Below are 19,873 nucleotides of genomic sequence, written 5' to 3'. Positions count from 1 at the left end.
CCTTGAAAAAAAAAACAAAAACATACTCACCTCATCCATTTGTGCGCGAAGAGGCAATCGCAGCCATCTTGAATGCGTTTCATCTCAGGGATGACGTTACCGCGCCCGGCCAGTGTGATGACGTGATGACGGACTCTACGCAAGCAAATGGATAAGATGCTTATTAATTTGTTTTGATATTTTTTTTACCCTGATTTACCCCTAAAAGGCCTAAATGGCAGCTTTAGATGCCATGACCAACGATAAACGTGGCATCTGAGGGGTTCAATGATGGGATTCGGCGCAATAGTTTTTCCTCGTCATTGCGCCCCTGCTACATACAAAGAAATGCACTTCATGGTGAAGTAATTCGTCACAAATGGAATTCTCTTTGTGAAATTCAGTGAAGCAGCCAAATCGAATTTTTCATAACGTCGCTCGTCTCTGCCTATGATCCTTTTATCGTATCTCAAAAAGAATACTGACCCCAGACTCAGACTCTAAAGCCCGTCAGTGGAGGAGACCGCTGCTATTACATGCAGTGATCTCCTCCCCAGTATGGGGAGGAGCGATCCTCATGGCATCGCTCGTCCCCATAACGAATCACTGTTTGCCGGCAGCAGGGCGTGGTTAGACAGCGCGATCTGCCGACGACAAACACTGATTGTTAAACCTGCTGAAAGATTCCAATAACCTAATGCTCATTCATCAGGTAATCGGCGGCAGTATTACACTGCCAGATCATCGTTAACGAGCATTCATGCGAACGCCTGTTAGCGATGATCTGCCCGTCTAATATAAGCTTAAGATAAATTCATATACCAAATTAGAGGTCCTGCAGCCACAGATACAACAATTATTACTAGTCCAAAAGATTTCACAGTTCATGATAAAGTTTTATCTATGATACCAAAAAGACTGGTTCCAATTCATCTGAAGCCTGCTCCAGAGGTATGAACAGTGTCGGACTGGGGTACCTAGGGCCCACCAGTAACATTTATTTTGGGGGCCCACCATACGGATACATTCAAATATAATAAATATCTATCAAGTTTTTTATATGAACATAGTCTGGCTGAGGTGCTGTACATTGAATATATATATGTAGTACAGTAAGTCTACTGTGTTATGTGCCACTTGTGCAGGGGGTGGATTACAAGGGGCCCACTTTGCTCAGGGGCCCACCGGGGGATTCCCCTGTACCCCTGTGGGCCAGTCCGAGCCTGGGTATGAACACTTATCAGTCATTCTTCAATGTTTTTCTTGGTTGTTATATGTTTGCCAGGATAATGAAAATGCATGACATTGCATACATGTGAATGGGAAAAATAAGTTTTTATTGTGGGAAATACCTTTTTATGTGGCTAAAAACTCCTGCAAAACAACTCGCCCAGAGACCCTGGACCCGATGAACTGAAGCAGGGTCCCTACAAGAGATCGTGATCATCAATCACTGATGGACTATTTCATAAGATTTAATTATAAAATGATAAACTACTATTTCATTGGCAACAAAGGGTAAATCTGGCTCCCTAAATTTTCTACTGTTTTGATCCAGAGCAAGACAAACGCTCCCAACTTCACTCCATGAGGCGGATGCTAACTGCCCCATAGTACTGCTCAAATTCCTTCAAAAATGGCAATCAGATCAAATCCCTGGATCAACATTAGTGATGAGCGGCAGGGGCAATATTAGAGATTTGCGATATTTCGCTAATATTTGGTAGAATATTTTTCATATATTCGCGAATTCTGGATTATTTTCTTGATCGCGAAAAATCGGCAATGTAATAGTCGCGTAATGAGCGCGAAATACAGGCGTGGGTCATTATAGCTACATTTTTCAAGCTGCTAGAAGTTATCTTAGACTGGAGAAAATGACCGGCACGGCAGAACATTACAATAGCTTTATATGCAGATAGAGTGCTCCAATATATTCGCGATTGCGAAATCGGCACTAATGATGCGAATATTTTGGCGCAATACATGCAACTTCACATTAAGAGGTCTGACTACTTATTAGTGATTGGTACACTAAGTATTGTCGTGAACTTGTGTGTCACGACAGAGGGTAGGAATAAGTGCAGCCCTAATCTCCACCCCACCTCTGTCCCTGCCTACTTGCACGGCCCATCCTTCCCGTCGGCGTACAACTTGGCGGCAGTTCCTCGCTTAGATATGTGCAGGGGCCTAAGAAGATAACAAAAGTACCGTAACAGAGTCAGACAAGCCTAAGTCGAAGCCAGGAGGTCACGCAGGTACACAGGGAGCAAGCCGATAACGAAGTCAAAACACAATCTGGAGTCAGAAGCCAAGAGGTCATGTCAATACCAGGGAGGTCACAAGGTCAAGGTCAAAAACAGAGCCGAGGTCCAGAACACAAAGAAGGCGCAATATCAAAATGCTGGTGAGGGGAGCAAGACCATTCACAGGCAACATGTGGCCAGCAGGCTGCCTTTTTAAATAGCAGAACAAGTGGGTCACATGACGTGGCCGGTCCAGCCCAAACCATCTGAGCGCCTATAAATTGTGATCGGCGCTCAGCACCTCTTTCAGCTAGGAGAATGCCGGCCATGCTGAGGAGGCGTGCGCGGCCGGGTCCTCCCCGCCCCCGATCTCCGCAGAGACGAGGCTGCGTCCTGATGCGGGATGCCGGCAGCGCCGTAAGGAGGAAGGAATCTCCCACTAACTATCTGTATTATATATATAAGCTAACTAACTAACTATCTAATGTAATGACACAGAAAAGCACAGAGCACAGCAATGACACTGCTGTCTCTCTCAGATCTGCAATATACTGCATACAAGGGCTGCTGGGGAGGTTCTTATATAGTAAGGGGTCGGCAGCTTTCCTATTGGTTGTTAGGGATGTTACTAAGCTCAGACAAAGACATTGCAGCCTTCTCATTGGCCCACAAAGAAAGAAGGGAGGTTACTGATGAAAAAAAAATCTAGAATATTCAAAATTACGAATATATATAATTATATTCAAAATATTTGCGAATTCTCAAAGTGCCGATATTCGCGATTAATATTCGCTATTCGAAGATTCACGACTACTCAGATGTCCTCAAAATTTATTTAGTAGGGTTTAAGATGGAGTTCGATGGCCATAATATAGAATATAGTGGCACTTACCATTACAGGGTCTAGATATTTTACATAAAATGTAATACAATTTTTATTTTTATTTTTTTCTTAAATCTAATTTTTTTTTGGGGTGAATTCTAATGCACCCTACTGCACACCTTTGACTTCTATGAAATGATGAAATGAGGAGCTGAAATCCCTGGCATGCAGAAACGTCCTCCCTATATGATGTCATCATTGAAATACATTGAGCAGTATGCCTAACAGTTTACTGAGGGCTGTCAATGACACTTTTCATCAGTTTATCTTTTTAATCCGCAGTGGCATTTTGTATATAAACTATACATACATAAATATATATATATATTTTATGCACTTATATAGCGCTGATATATTACACAGCGCTTTACAGACATTCCCTATCAGTATGTCTTTGGAGTGTGGAAGAAAAGCAGAATACCCGGAGGAAACCCACACAAACACGGGGAGAACATACGAACTCCGTGCAGATGTTGTCCTTGGTTGGATTCGAACCCAGAACCTCAGCGCTGCAAGACTAACCACTGAACCTATATATATATATTTATTTCTACATAAGCTACCGTTCTCTATTAACATCACTTTCCTTCAACCTGTGGCTCTTCAGCCATTGGAACAACTACAGGTCCCAGCATGCCCAGGCAGTCTGCAGCTTTCATTGCTTACCAGACCGTGTAGTTTGCACATAAGTTGATTACTGATTTTATGATGTAGGGATTTCTACACTTTGGGCTTATTTACAACACGGCTGCTTTGCCGCCACGGGCGTAGATTCAGCCAGGCATGTCTCTGCACAGAGATAGGAAGGAGAGGGGGGGTTGCCTCACAGCGACTGGTTGCCAGAGCAGACATGAAGGAGGGGGAAGGAGAATTCTTACATGTTGAGACAGACATTTGACTGGGAGACCGAAACATTAGCCACCAAACAGATAATATGGCTAATGAGAAGCAATTCCAGTATAAGATAAATGTCTGCGCTTACATGAGAGCGGTAGCATGCTCAGTAAAATTGTCATTTCTGTCTGTCTAGTTCACCCTGTGTCGACATCGGTGTATATACCCAATTTATGACTGAATCTTATTTTGCTGTGATTGCCTAGAAAATGCTAATAATGCAACATATGAACACAATCATTAAAAGGTAACTTGTAGGTCATGGGTCTATGTATTTAGTTAGTGTAATAGTGTAATAGCTGAAGATCTGTTAGGAGATTTTAGCAGCTTCGGTGTATTAGTGGGTTAGGAGTTAAAGGGGTTGTCTCATTTGATCAAATCATGTAGAAAAAGTTAATAGAAGGCACTTACTAATGTATTGTGATTGTCCATATTGCCTCTTTTGCTGGCTTGATTCATTTTTATATCACATAATACACTGCTCATGTCTAGGAGTTATGACCCCCCTGTAATCAGTAACAATCAGTGGTGGTCGTGCTTGCACACTAGGAAAAAGTGCCAGCCTCTCTGGTGGCCAGGACCATGGTAGCACACATAGGTACACATGCACAGCAGCTCCTGTCCCAGCCATCTTGTATCTGTGCTGAAACGGTGGCTGTAAGCCCTGGAAATGAACAGTGTATAATGTAATAGAAAAATGAACCAAGCCAGCAAAGAAAGCAAGTTTGGTACCCAGACCCGAACCCGGACTTCTTCACAGAAGTTCGGGCTTGGGACCGGTGTTCTGTAGATTGTATTATTTTCCATTATATCATGATTATAAGGGAAAATAATAGCATTCTGAATACAGAATGCATAGTACAATAGCGCTGGAGGGGTTAAAAAATAATAATAATAATTTAACTCACCTTAATCTACTTGATCGCAAAGCCCGGCTTCTCTTCTGTCTTCTTATTTGCTGTGTGCAGGAAAAGGACCTGTGGTGACGTCACTCCGGTCATCACATGGTCCGTCACATGATCTTTTACCATTGTGATGGATCATGTGATGACCGGAGTGACGTCACCACAGGTCCTTTTCCTGCACACAGCAAATAAGACAGAAGAGAAGCTGGGCTGCGCGATCAAGTGGATTAAGGTGAGTTAAATTATTTTTATAAATTTTTTAACCCCTCCAGCGCTATTGTACTATGCATTCTGTATACAGAATGCTATTATTTTCCCTTACAACCATGTTATAGGGGAAAATAATAAGAATCGGGTCTCCATCACGATCGTCTCCTAGCAACTGTTTGTGAAAATCGCACCGCATCCGCACTTGCTTGCGGATGCTTGCGATTTTCACGCAGCCCCATTCACTTCTATGGGGCCTGCGTTGCGTGAAAAACGCACAAAATAGAGCTTGCTGCGATTTTCACACAACGCACAAGTGATGCGTGAAAATCACCGCTCATGTGAACAGCCCCATAGAAATTAATGGGTCCTGATTCAGTGCGGGTGCAATGCGTTCAACTTACGCATTGCACCCGCGTGGAATACTCGCCCATGTGAAAGGGGCCTTACTCTTGACCAGGAATGTTTTTAGAGTCCTATATATCGGCGGTCTAGGTTCAGAGCAAGTGACTATTACAGTCTCAATATGGATTACAAATAGTGACGTATCTGTAGTGGTGACAACCTATACATGTAACATGTAACATCTCCCATCTAATGTTCTGGCTAGCCTCTTACTATTCTATAAAGTTCAGTCTGTGGTGGAATAAGATGCTACATTTTGATCTTGATATGAAAGATGGTAAAACATGCAGCACCTCCATACGTTAAGGTTTAAGCAAGCGAGAGTCTACACTTTACTGATGCTATAGCCACTGTATAAATTTAATATGAGGTACTTAGCAAATATATTTTGATTAAGATTATTTGTGTCCATCCACAACAGCAAGGTGACCTCTTTAAAATGGGCACCTACTCTATAATGGTCAATAAAAGTGCCACCCACCAGTGACCCATAACATTGATGTTCTTGTCATAGAGCTTTAGGAACATGCACATAACGGTGTAAAGCATCTAAAAGTGTACAAGTTACAACTATATCAGCCAGAGCCAGATTTTCTGTGACCACGTTTTTCTCTCCTTTAAGACTCCCTCATCTGAATAAGGTATGCAGGTCTCAAACATTGGCTAGGGCTAAGTGAGTTACTTTGGAAGACAATTTACAGAGAGCTCACCCTGTTGGTCACTTCTGGCATTGATTCCAACTGTGATGTTATCGTGAAGGCAAGATAGTATGATAATTTCCTGCATAGTAACACTGTAGGAGACTCAGGGTACATTGCCTGCTCTCCATAGATATACAATATTCCAGAATTTAGTTTTGCCCCTATCCGCAGAACCATCACTGTTACTTATTGGAGCATAATTATAGGTAGTAAAGAGGAAGCAGTCACACCCGGGCCCTGTAACCTAAGGAGGCTCACAGCCTTACTAGACTACACCAATATTATAAATGACATAGGATAGGTAGGACCCTTTTATAGATTTTGTGTTGGTGCCCTGAAGTTTCCACTTACGCCACTCTTATGCTACTTTCACACTAGCGGCACGGACCTCCGTCAGGCTCTTCCGTCGGGTGAACAGCCTGTTGGATCCGTCCTGCCGCTAGTAAACGTGTGCCCCCGGACTACCACTCCGCCCCCATTGACTATAATGGGGGCTGGGCGGAGTTCCGGCAGAGGCACAGCAATGCACGATGAGAGGCTGCCGGAATAAATGTCGGACATATTGTAGTTTTATTCTGGCGCCCTCTCGCCGTGTGCTACCATGCCTCCTCCGGAACTCCGCCCCCGCCCCCATTATAGTAAATAGGGAGGGAGCCTCAGTTCGGGGGCACATGTTCACTAGCGGCTGGACGGATCCAACGGAACAGCCTGCCGGAGGTCCGAGCCGCTAATGTGAAAGTTGCCTTACTCATGAGAGAAGGGTGAATTGATTCTACACTAATCTCATTTGTTACAAATATATCAAAAGATTCTAACTTTAACAAATCCAACATTTTTGTGATTCGGCATGTATGAATAGCTCGAAATTGCAGCCACCTTTTCCAGATCAGAAGACAGAGAAAACATCTGCCACTAAAAATGGATAACTTTTTTAATGTTTTTCTAATTAAAAAAGAAAATGCAGCGTCCATACATGTTGTTGTCAGTGATATTACTTGCATACTGTCCTTGGAGACCAAAGAATTTCATACGTTACTTTTTAGGTCAATTAGGGCATGTTCGATTTTGGTCACATTTAGTCAGACTGATTGAATCTGACCGGCCAAGTCAACCAAATTGGACCCAAAACAAATTTTGGAAAATGTATCTCTATTATTTATATGACTGTGTGTTCTTCTAAAAGGCTAACATAAGAAAGAACCTAGGATTTTCTGCAGGCGGTATTAGGGACGATTGTCTATTTCCCCCAGTACCACCTTACTTCCAGTTACAGATGAGTGACAGCAAGTGGCTATTGTCAGTTTTATTATATTTGTACACTTTGGCCTACAGTTATCATTAGATTACAGCAGTTTTCTGGCGTGAAAAAGCATGTTTGTGACTTTTTCAACATCACTTGCACAAAAATGTTGCCATTACTCCACTGGCCTCATCCCTTTTTTCCAAAATAGGTGGCATGGCGAGGGTGGGCTGGGGATGAGGCCGGCGGTCCTGCCACATTTATCATTTGCACACTAAAATCAATGGCAAGCAGGTGTTCATCTGGATATCATAGCTCAGTGTATGCCGCCAGGCTATGATAAATATGTGCCTTCATTAGTTTATATATGGAGAAAATATATATTGCAGTCATGCACATATGATTACGGTAGGACCACTTGTCATTTAGCTTACATATCTCTGTCATATGATATGGCTGAACATATATATACAGTATCTCAATAAAGCAGGAGAACATAAGTGGCTGAAAGTTTCCAAAAGTGTTCAGCAAGGCAAATCCATCTTGTCCAATCCAGCAGACCTCAGGGGAGCATGTTCCAACCTTCACAGACAATAGATTATCTATAGATAATATCGAAATCATCCGGTATCCAGCAATAAATATCTATTTTTATAATTATTATAGTAGGAACTTCTGTCATTGTGCTACCGTAGTGCACCTCAGTCATGTAGATTCTGGGAGCTTCTAGCCGCAATGGGCATCACATAATCTTTCCATAATCATTCATCTTGTGAAATTATTATAAATGATCTTCATTTGATAAGATTTAATATCATGAACAATGCCTATAGAATTCCTCTCACAGGCAGAAAAAAATGCATTTGGAGGCATCGTTAATAATCCCTTTTGAGGAAGAACTAGGCAGGAAAATTACAGCGACTAATCAGAAGGCAGTCCCTGGCAGCCAATCCCATGATCTCAGCAAAGACCAATAATGAATCGTTTTTCTGTCCCAAGTCCAGTTACTCACTTAGCATTTTTAATCTATTCTGGCAAGGAAGGAGTCAATTGCCAATTAATTTAAACTACCTTTCTCTCCCCGGGAGGTGGCTCTTCAGAGCAGGTTTCCTTCCTCAACACATAGCTCATCCTGACCTGCCATCTCCAGCCTCTCCTCGAGATAGAAAGGCATGCAATAGAAATTCATACAGGACTCAAGTCAACAAATGGAAGAGCCGAACCCTGAATGCTTTTGTTGTGCTCTGTAAAAGTAACCAGATGTTTCTGGAGGACACACAATAGGATACTGGTCAGAGCATTTCTGCATTTCATTGAAAAAAGGAGTGGAACAACCCATCTGCATCTCCCTCGCTCTCTCCCTCTCTCACACACACAGTTACAAGTGGCTTTAGCGCCTGAAGACTGAGGCTGCTGCTGCTGCATTGTACACAGCATTCTTGGAATACAGAAAAGGCTCATTATTATCTAGAATGAAACTAGCCTGAAACAAGGAAAAGAAATGCATCCTCTGCAAGCAAGAGACGTGAGCTGTATCTATGATTCTGGAATAGAAGTGCAAAGAACGGACCATTGTCTCTTCGAGGTCAAGCCCATACTGCAACATTGGTCAATATTTGGGCTATAAAACTCTTGACAAGACATCCATCAGATCTAGAAATTACGAAAACTGGACAATCAGAAGGCTCCTGGTCGCGAGGCATCAGAGGGCTTAAAAAAAGTTGGCAATATTCATAAGGAGGAGAAATGACTTAGGGTGTATTTCCACTCCTGGATCTAAATGATATCAATTCTTCAGAGGAGGCACCAAGCCTGAGAAAAATCTATGGTGTAAATGTCAACTTTCTTAATCTGCAGAAGAAATTGTGTACATTTCTGATCACAGTATCTCGTCAAGAAGACCAAACAGGCTTTTTTTTTTTTTTTTTTTTAAACATTAGCCATGGCTGCCGCTATTGCTAGTTCTCTGATTAGGCAGAAAAGACAAGCTCGAGAAAGGGAAAAATCCAATGCATGCAAATGTGTTAGCAGCCCCAGCAAAGGCAAAGGGAACTGCGAAAAAAATAAACTCAATGTCTTCTCTCGGGTTAAATTGTTCGGCTCTAAAAAGAGGAGAAGACGACGACCAGGTTTGCCACCTTCTTATGGTTCCACTTTCATTCATCAGTCATGCTTCATCAAATATTGGATGTGTGTAGACGTGACTGAGATTTTAGCACATCATCTGTATGAACATAGAAGGACCTATAGGCAAAGTAGATTAGGTTAATGTACCGGGCTTGGTTTCTGGTTTCTGATTGGAGGGTGTTGGGATGTTCTAGAAAGCAGATGGATATTCTGGTGGATAATTTTTTGATTCCCTGTCATCCAAATTCAGTGTAAATCCATTTTATCGCAACTTTTAGATTTTAGCATCCTGCTAGTATAGACAGGACGCATTTTCTGCTATATCATTCGCCTACAGGGACAGCAATGGAGCCTGGACAGGTGATGTTAACATTGACATATGATAATATCTTCCCCAGGACATCCCTTACATGTTAGAAGTGGTCAGAATTACACAAATTGATATCTACTATCATTTCCAGGAGGGTATCAATCAGACCTTCCCTCCTGCTGGAAACATATTATTTAGCAATCACGGTTTTCATTTCAGCGGCTGCTTGTTACGCAGATGAGGGAATTCCCTCTACTGGTCATGTTTATTTCATAAATCACAACTGAAATACTGTTATATTTTACCTCTTCTCAACATGATTGAATAAACAGAATAAGCCAAGGTCCATTAAAGAACAGATATTGCAGATTTTGAGTTTGTTATTTGCCACCATTTGTTGTAATATATACATACGTTGTCAGTACGTTCCTTTTAGTCTGCCATGCATTCATGAATAGTATATATTTGTAAGTGACACACTCGGCTTTGCTACATCTGTAGTCTATGGGTGATTGATTTTCACAAGGCTGTAGGACAGGGATCAGCAACCTTCGGCACTCCAGCTGCTGTGAAACTATAACTCACAGCATGCGCATTTTCCTGGCTATTCTTGTAACTCCCATAGAAGTGAAATGAGGATTCTGGGAGTTGTAGTTTCAGAACAGCTAGAGTGTGGAAGGTTGCTGATCCCTGCTGTAGGAAAATGTATTTCAATGATGAGTAATGCATATATATATATATATATATATATATATATATAATTGTGCAGATTCTGAATGGACTCTATCCTTTGCATATGGAAGTAGTATCATGATGATGAAGTAGTTCTAATCAATGCCTTCTGTTTTCTCTCTGCTTACAGAGCCTCAACTCAAAGGTATAATCACAAAACTCTACAGCAGGCAAGGCTACCACTTGCAGCTCCAAGCAGATGGCACGATTGATGGAACAAAGGAGGAGGAGAGCAGTTTCAGTAAGTGGCCCTTAACCCTCTTCCTCATACTATACGTGGGTGTGCATGCCTACCTCTGACACTGGGCACGGCAGTGGGCAGTCACAGAGCTCTCTGTATTGCAGAGGTGGGTTACGTAGAGAAGACACTGACATCTGAGCTGCAATTTCCTAAGCAACAAAAGTCTAAGTGATAAATTAGAGAGAAAAACTGAGGATCGGGGCGAGGTTGTTGTCATCTAGGAGAGAATCAAACGTTATCTCCATGGAGATCTGGAGATGTCCTCTAGGTTGTATCACATTTCATCAAAGAACATATATTCACCCACACATCCTGTCAATAATGGGCTGGTTCCCACTTCCCAGTTACTACTTTAACCCCTTCTGCCCCAGAAGACACATCCACATCAGTGCATGTCCTGAAGCCATCCAGATCTAATGGGGTTCATGTTAGTGGTTTATGTAAAGCAATTGTCTCCTGCTCCTCTAAGAGTTTATTTTGTGAGTCCAGGCACAGAACCGTTTTATCACTTAGTCTTCTGGAAAGTTCCATTGTCTAAGTCAGGGCGATAAGTGTTATTTTTAGACTCATAAAAGCAGATATGAAAGGCAGATGGCCCCATATTGCTGAAGTGTGAAACCATTTAGGAAGAAGGATAAAGCATTAGGAATTACTTTGAGATAATGTCCAGTAACTATTGTCTTTTTAATGTGCCAGTCTTCTAGTGTCTATTATTAAAGCATCATGATTCTTTCAAGGGCTGTAATAAACTGCCCAATGTTCAGACAGTGCAAGCGCCGATGGATGATAACACGTCCGCCGGTGCTCGTTTGCAGCAGTCTGATTACACAGACCAATTCCAATTGAATGTGTTAAGGGGGATTGCTACCACAGTCGTCCCTCCCTCATTTAGTTCTGTTTGTTATCGGCAGCACATCCCTGATTGCACAGGAAGATGTACTGCTGATAATCAACCTCTTTTATCAGCTACTCAATTATGCGGGTCAATTATCGGGAATGAGCGTTCCTATGAAAGCTTGTTCTTGATAATTGGCATGAAAATTGTGTGGTATAATAGGGCACTAAGGCCCCCATAAACATTAGTGTATTGTCGACCGAACCTGACAAGAACAGTCCAGTGTGTATCGGAAACTCAGATAATGATGGGGGAGAGAAGGATCAGGCAAAGTGAATATTTTTTCCTTATTCTCTTTGTTCTCCCAGAAGATAAGCTGCCACGTACCTAGTACAGTATTTTTTTCCTCTTTCCCTATTGAACACGCATATGCATTTGGCTGAACTGAATGTGTAAGGGAGAGTCGGGATGGGAGTCGGGACAGATAGCTGATAGTTATTAAATGTTTATGGCCACTTTTAGAATTGATGTCCTATCCTTACCATATGTCATCAATATCAGATTGGTGGGTTCTAACACCTGGCACCCCCACAATCGAATGTTTAAGGCAGGTGCCAGCACTGGTACACAATGGACAGTACCGGAAGCAGAAGGCTCTGTCCATTGTGTAATGGCCATGTCGGGATACTGCATCTACTATATATAGTTTCTAGCGCTGGCTGCTGCCCTAGATGATGAGCGTTGGAGGTGCTAAGTGTCAGACCCCCACCAATCTAATATTGATGACTTATCCTATATAAATCCTGGAAAATCCCTTTAACAAGTCCCTACACTGGTAAAAAGGGGAATGAAGGGAGAGGGGGCACTGTTTCCTCTAAGTCATGCATTCGGGAAATGATAGGGTCCAATACTCCCCACCTTAGAGACAGGTGAAGCTGTTAGAAGGTTGTGTTAACTATGTTCTTTCCAAAGTGCACAGCTAGGAGGAATATTAGCGGGAGAGGGTATGTTACATAAACAGAATCCTCATGTGTCAATCTAAATATAAAAATGAATGCCATTTGTACATCAAGATCTTGGGGGAGTTTTATGCAATCTGTCTAAATGAAAGATTGACTTTGTTGCCCAAAGCGACCAATCATAAACTCATCACGTCAGGTAACACACATGAACACAGGCTAGACTCCACCGCACTATTTACATACACGATCGCCATTATGCTTGGAGTTGAGATCACTTCTTTCAGGTACCCATATACCTACGATAGTTGTTGGCCAAACCCTCACTCAGACAATAGCTATCTCTCCCAACTCCACCATAAGCATGCACGCTTGGCCTTTCTGTGCATGCATGTGCTTTCAATAGAGAGGAGAAAGCCGCTTGTTTATCTCCTAGGAGAACTAAAGAATCGAGTGATAACATTCAATGTCCTTTATTCTCCTTCTCAACATCATCTGTCAGAGGAGTGTCAGAAGGTCCCCATAAAGGTTAAGGTCCCCATACAAATTTGTGTATTTTCACCTGAACATGCAGAGAAGGATCTGTATAATATGTATGGGGAGGTACCAACTCTTCCTCAACAGATGATATCAGGGGCGAACTGGGAACTTAAAGTGGCCCTGGGGAAAAACCTCAAAGTGGGCCATATTTTAGGCGGGTCCAAATTGACAGAAGGCAGGCAACACAAGTAGGTAGGGACGACAGAAGTAGGCAGGCCGGCAATGCCATAGTGCAGCGCAAAATACCACCCCAACCTAACCAAATACCACAGTGCAGCACAAAATATTGCCTCAGCAGAACCAAATACCACAGTGCAACACAATATACTGCTGCCCCCGTGGCAGTATTTAGCTGTATCACTGTCCTGAGGACGGTGATACAGTTGAATTCAGGAGGTCACCTGGTCAAATGCATAAGTACCTGATGCTCCTAGCTTTAATTGCTGGGCCATGAGGAAGGCTCAGATGGCCCCCATGAGCATCAGGTGTGTTTTAGACACTGGTCTTATTAAAGCCCTAAGCTGGCAGAGGATCCGCCAAAGTTATGAAGAGGCGCCGGCCTCTCCATAACTTTGGCGCGTCTAGCGCCAGTTGTAAATGTAAGACAGCTTCCTATCTGTCTTACATTTAGACCATTTTCTACGCCTAAAACAGGCGTAAAAAAATGATGAATGAGCTGGGCCAGCCAGCCGATCCTCGCCGACGCAATGCCCACAATTTTAGACAAATGCGTGAGAGGGGCAAAGTTGCAGATAGAGGCGCAACTAACCGTTGTGCCAGCATCTGCGCATGAAATATGCCTAATTTAGGCATATTTCAGATTAGTAAATGACCCCCTATGTCCTTTGTTGACATCCAAGAGCTCCTGACTGGTGTTCTCATCAAATCTTCTAATTAAGATAGGGGCAGTGGCACCTTTGCTATCAATCCTATCTTAGAATAATCAGGTATGTCCAGCCATTCATCAGCATTGTACTTTCTCAGAAATTACTTTAGCTTTTCCGTTAACCTCTGTTAAATTAGTTTAACCCAAGTAATTGTGCTGCACAGAACATCATTAGCAGATAATGTTCAGCAAACTTTTAAATCATTTAAGTTTTCTGAACTCTGGGTTTACTGAAAGTATAGTGGCTTAAAAAAACAAGATATATATAACAACTCTTTCATTGCTTTACACAGGAATGCAGGAATGTGCAGGAATAATTATCAGTGCAAATGTGGTTTGCTACCGGTAGTGTTGTCCCATATTTACAGAATCAAAAAGCGCACCTGAAGGCATAGGGCTAAGTTCACATCAACACTAATGGTTCTCGTTGGTCTTTAATTAACAGACAATAATGGAAAATAAAATTTCCTTTCTTAACACCATTATAATATTACCATCAGTTACCCTCAGCTTGAATCTGTTTCGCCATGTTTCCTTTATGTTCGATGGGAGAAGTTTTTTATCCCTTCAAAATAATGGAAACATGACAGAAAGAAGCTTTCCATTTGTTTTAAGTGAATGAATGTTTCATTTAGATTACTGATTCAATCCCATTTGGACACACCTGTACATTCTGAGCCAGAGTTTTTCAACTTCAGTCCTCGGGAGTTGAGACCCACCTACCAGTCATGTTTTCAGGAATTTTCTTAGTATTGAGCAGGTGATGTAATTAGTGTCCATGCATCAGGACTTACCACAGGTATTCATTCTGTGGGATATCCTCAAATCTTGACCGGTAGGTGGGTCCTGAGCACCGGAGTTCAGAAACCCTGTAATCTGAGCTGTAATATCACACAAAAGCTGTGGACAGGTGTGGTAATATTTTTGGGAGAGAGCAGACATTTTCTGGACACCCCCTTTAGGTAAATGACCAAAGCCACCGTTTGTGTGCACCTTTTTAATGTTTTACTTGTTCTTACCAGCAAATTTTAGACATTTTTTTAGATGACCATTAATAAAAAATAGGAAAATAAATACCTTTGTCACCGTAAAATAACGCCAACATAGCTAAATATCCTATATATAATATGATTAGCCATAACGATGCTTACTATTCTGTATATACTTTACTATTGACAACGATCAGTATTGTGCAGTATATACTTTGCCAGGAATTCCAGCTAATAACCCCAAACCAATGCAGCAGGACCACAATAACCATAATTCGTGATAATGAAATATGTCTAATATATTTTTAAAAGTTTTGTATGCTAGCGGTATTTAATCTTTGATATGACACAATTATTTAATATGTGATAGAAGTAGAAATTTAAAGGGGCTGTACAGGATTAAAATGGTTTTCCTGTACTTACATATTGATCAGTGGGAGTCTGATACTCACCACTTTGATGATCACCTTTGAAGGGGATGCATTGCTCGTCTGAGTGCTGCAGCCTATTCATAGTATACCAAGCACAGCGCCACACATTATATAGTGGATGTGCTTCATATTGCAGATCACCCCCATTCACTTGCTGCACAAAGGCCTTGTGACTAATGGACGTTAGGTCAACAGCAAAGAAAAAAGTTTGCAGCACCTGTTGTAGGACCGTGGGCCCTTCCAAGAGCTGATCACAGGGGGTCCCAAGAGTCCTGACAATATGTCATCAATATGTAAGTTTCAGAAAACCTCTTTTAAAAAAAAAAACATGGCAAATCTCTCCAAAAACAGTGTTACTCCTGCCTACATGTGTTGTGTCCATGGGGATGAGCTGCAATACCCAACACAACCCATGGAGAGCAGCGACGCTGTCTTTGGCAGAAAGCAGCCATATTTTTCCTGGCCAACTTCTTTATTTCCTTCCATAGATGCTTACAAGATCAGAAATGTGTTCAACTGTTCATTCATCTGAATAGGAATTGCAGAAACCCATGTATTTGCCACCAACACAACCCTATTCAGAGGAACGGAACACATTTTCCGGCACAGACATTCCTGCAACAAATCTGCTACATGTGAATACACCCCTAAAAATGAATCAACTAGTAAAACAATCAGTGGATCAGTATTTAGCTGGGTTGTGAGATATCACCACAGTGTTCAGCTAGGTTGTGAGATATCACCAGTGTTCAGCTGGGTTGTGAGATATCACCACAGTGTTCAGCTGGGTTGTGAGATATCACCACAGTGTTCAGCTGGGTTGTGAGATATCACCACAGTGTTCAGCTGGGTTGTGAGATATCACCACAGTGTTCAGCTGGGTTGTGAGATATCATCACCACAGTGTTCAGCTGGGTTGTGAGATATCACCACAGTGTTCAGCTGGGTTGTGAGATATCACCACAGTGTTCAGCTGGGTTGTGAGATATCAACATAGGTTAGGAATGTTTCCTATGTATGGAAAGAATCTACTGGGAAAATAATGATTGTATTATTATCTTCTGCATAAGGAGACATCATTATCATTATTATTAGCTCATGTTATGGATTTTGCTTTGGGACTTAAGAGCTTTAGGATACATCTCTTAGATGAGTGGGATCTTTCAGCTCATCTAAACAACTGGGCAGGCTCTGTGCACTCAACATTTGAGCTTCCATTGGAAATGAAGTGGCCCTGTTTGTAGGAAAACACAGGTTTCCAATGCATATCGGCCAAGTAGAGGCCAAAAGGACGCCGGCATCGCTTCAACTCAGTGAATGAAACCCTAAGGGTATAAACCTGGAGCTTTTGCTGGTGTACACATAATATTCTGCTAATTTCAATGGGTTTGGATGACCATCTAATATGTATGATGGCCTCCCAAATCTCCCCTGATGGCTGATGTAGGATTTCAACTACCCGATCCTTTCATTATCAGGAGATAGGCTTCTGCCTGAGGTGTCTGGTAGTGTCTTTTCCTCCTTTCCCCATTCACTACAGATGCTTCCTTGGCTGAGCCGCACATGCTTATGAGTGCGAGGATCAGTTGAGATAGTTGTCAGTCAAATGAGTATTCGGCTGATATCTACTTTAGATAGAAGTAGGTAGATGGTAAACAGTCATAGAACAATAGAGTTGCTGGTGAATGTTAGTTCAGTCGACACAGCTACATACATCGGCTGCTACAGTCATCCGTACATTTTCAATGACACAAAGGACAAGTCTTGGACTGTTGTTTCAGGGACAGATTGCTCCTGGACTAGCAACTAGGGATGAGCGAATTGAAGTGGTACCTTGGAACCGAATCTGAGTTTTTGAAGTTATTACCTGAAGTCTATCAAGACTTCGCAAAGTAATAACTTCAGCTCATCTGAGCCAATACATTCTAATACTGTATGGAGCGCTCACTCCTTACAGTATTCAAACAAATTTTTATGCAAATCGACTTCGGATGTTTCATTGGAAGTCGATTCACTCATTCCCACTAGCAACTATCGGATGGTTGACTTCTTTCCAGACCCTGATAGGCTGTCATTGGTCAGCTCCTTCGTTGTTAAAGTCCACCTTAGAAATGATTGCTTTGGTTAAAATCATTGGATAAGCTCAAATTTAGACCTATGCCTGCTGTTAAATGTTTCATACACCTGCAAAATTCATCACATACAGTGATAGCATACAGTTAGTGTTGAGCAAAGCATTGAAAGCGGAATTCAGTCCAAAATTTAGGAAAACTTTGATTCGCAATGAATCCAAATTTCCTTGCTCTTCATGGAAATGAATAATTTTTTCCTAAAATGGGAGAGAAGACTAAGATAGCTGCTGATGCTACTGATATAGGAGGTGGGTGTTTCTGTCGGGGCGGAGGAGGATCTCCCTGTTAGACACACTGGTGGCAGGCATTTGCTCGCAATCTGTGTGCACAATGTTTCCTGGTAATATAATGTCATTTGGCCTTTTTTTCAGAGGGAGCAAAACATTCCCCTATTTTGCTTTGATAGCGAGGGTCTAAAAGCATGGCTATCCAGTAGTGTTGAGCGAAGCAAAACATTCAAAGCAGAATTCGGTCCAAAGGTTAGGAAAATTTTGATTTGCAACGAATCCGAATTTCCTCACGCTTCGTGGTAACTAATCAGTTTTTCTTAAAATGGCGACTGCACATGTTACAAAGTGAAAGTAATAATCCAGGGAATGCAAGATAGTCCATAATGCCATGCAGCCAGCCAATCCACAGATAGCCATCACTTGTGATTTCACAGCCCTCATTCCACGGGTCTCTGCCATTGTCCTGTGAGATGAGCATAGGAAGACACATGACAAGTGTGAATGCATTAGAGACAGTGTTGCTGAAAATAATTAATACAAGAATATTGGAGAGGGAGACTGCAGGGAGAGTGTGGGGAGAGTGCAGGGAGAGTATGGGGAGAGTGCAGGGAGAGTGTGGGGAGACTTATTTTGCGTCAGTTGTATTTATTTATTACCTACATTTACTTATTTCTACATCAGCCGCAAATGTAATTAATTACCAATAAGATGGAAGCCTTTATTATTTCAGTGCCAACGTGCCAACCAGTACAATCCAGTCTGCACCCCTTAGTGGGGGCCAGGTCTTAATGATGACAATCCTCATATTTTGCTGGCTTTACTTCTTTCAAATCATCCTTCAAAGTCTCCATGTCCTAGAAAAGTCAGCAAGATGAAGAGGCAGGAGGAGCTGAATGTTCCTGATATTATCATCGCTATTAGATTATGTGGAAAAGGAGGAAAATCAGATGGCAGAAGAAGGGCTCCCACCTGTAGGGCAGGAGAGCGCTGGGGTTGGAGAAGTGGGTATACCAGAGCTGATTAATATTCTGTGTTTACTGTCAAATAACCTGCAGGAGATTGCGGGCAAGAACAGCAATAATATGCATATTGTCCCCCCAACCTAATCAGCCAAACCCCATACCAGCAACAGCTCCTGTTTAAAGGTGCCGCAGCCATAAACAATGAAGAAGTACTGTACAGTGTCCTCTTCATTATTAAATGAAAGGCAGCTGTATGCTATTTGGCCGAGCGGTTCTTCACTGGAGCACCTGGGTATACCTGATTTATGATTTGTGACTAATTTGTAACTAATCAAATTTCTTGGCGAACTCCGGCAGAGTTGCTGAATCGAATTGTTCAAAACTTCACTCATCTCTACTTACAGTCCTTGATAATACTGATCCACTTGATGCTTTTTAAGAGGCTCCATTAAGAACATTGATGTAATGCTTGATGATACTTAAAAGCTTCTAGATAATTACATTTATCTATTCAATGTTTGATTTGGATTCTCTTTGCAATCTCTTTCAGCGTTGTTTAACCTCATACCAGTCGGCTTACGAGTGGTGGCTATTCAAGGTGTTCAAACTAAGCTATACCTAGCCATGAACAGTGATGGATATTTGTACCCATCAGTAAGTACATTTAAGTCAAATGAATCAATTTACTAATGCAACTAATTATAAAGCAAATGGTATGTTTTGTGTTTTTGTTTTTTTCTTTAACAAATGCATATACTGTTGAACTTATGTTGAGAAGGGTAAAATTTTCTTGGCACTACTATAGGAGCATAGTCAACATCTGGGCAAGTTAACTATGACCTCATTCACATTCTGAAGCTATGTTTGGTGGCACATGGAGGCCCTGCGGTTCCATTACAGATGAGCGAATTTCCTAAAATTTGTTAGGTCCGATTCATCTGAATCGGCCAAGAAATTAGATTTGGGTACGTGAAAGTGCTTTGAATACCTGGAAGATCTCTCTCTCTCTCTCTCTCTCTCTCTCTCTCTCTCTCTATCT

The 19,873-nt window shown here is 41.9% G+C and overlaps 1 protein-coding gene across 4 annotated transcripts in view; it reads left to right on the top strand.

Annotated features, from left to right (window-relative positions):
- The window catches only part of FGF13 (fibroblast growth factor 13), a 409,233-nt gene that overhangs the window by 338,861 nt on the left and 50,499 nt on the right, over nt 1–19,873 (top strand). For 3 of the 4 annotated variants that reach the window (XM_044268270.1, XM_044268272.1, XM_044268269.1), the window contains 2 exons: nt 10,760–10,870; nt 19,385–19,488. In XM_044268270.1, coding sequence (XP_044124205.1) covers nt 10,760–10,870; nt 19,385–19,488 — 215 coding nt within the window. Of the gene's footprint in view, nt 1–8,538; nt 9,590–10,759; nt 10,871–19,384; nt 19,489–19,873 lie in introns of those variants that run through there. The other variant, XM_044268271.1, reaches the window with a different exon arrangement.

Source organism: Bufo gargarizans, chromosome 9 (assembly GCF_014858855.1).
Source record: "Bufo gargarizans isolate SCDJY-AF-19 chromosome 9, ASM1485885v1, whole genome shotgun sequence".
Taxonomy (NCBI): Eukaryota; Metazoa; Chordata; class Amphibia; order Anura; family Bufonidae; genus Bufo; species Bufo gargarizans.
Note: the sequence above shows the minus strand (reverse complement) of the source record. Positions and strands in the feature narration are given on the sequence as shown.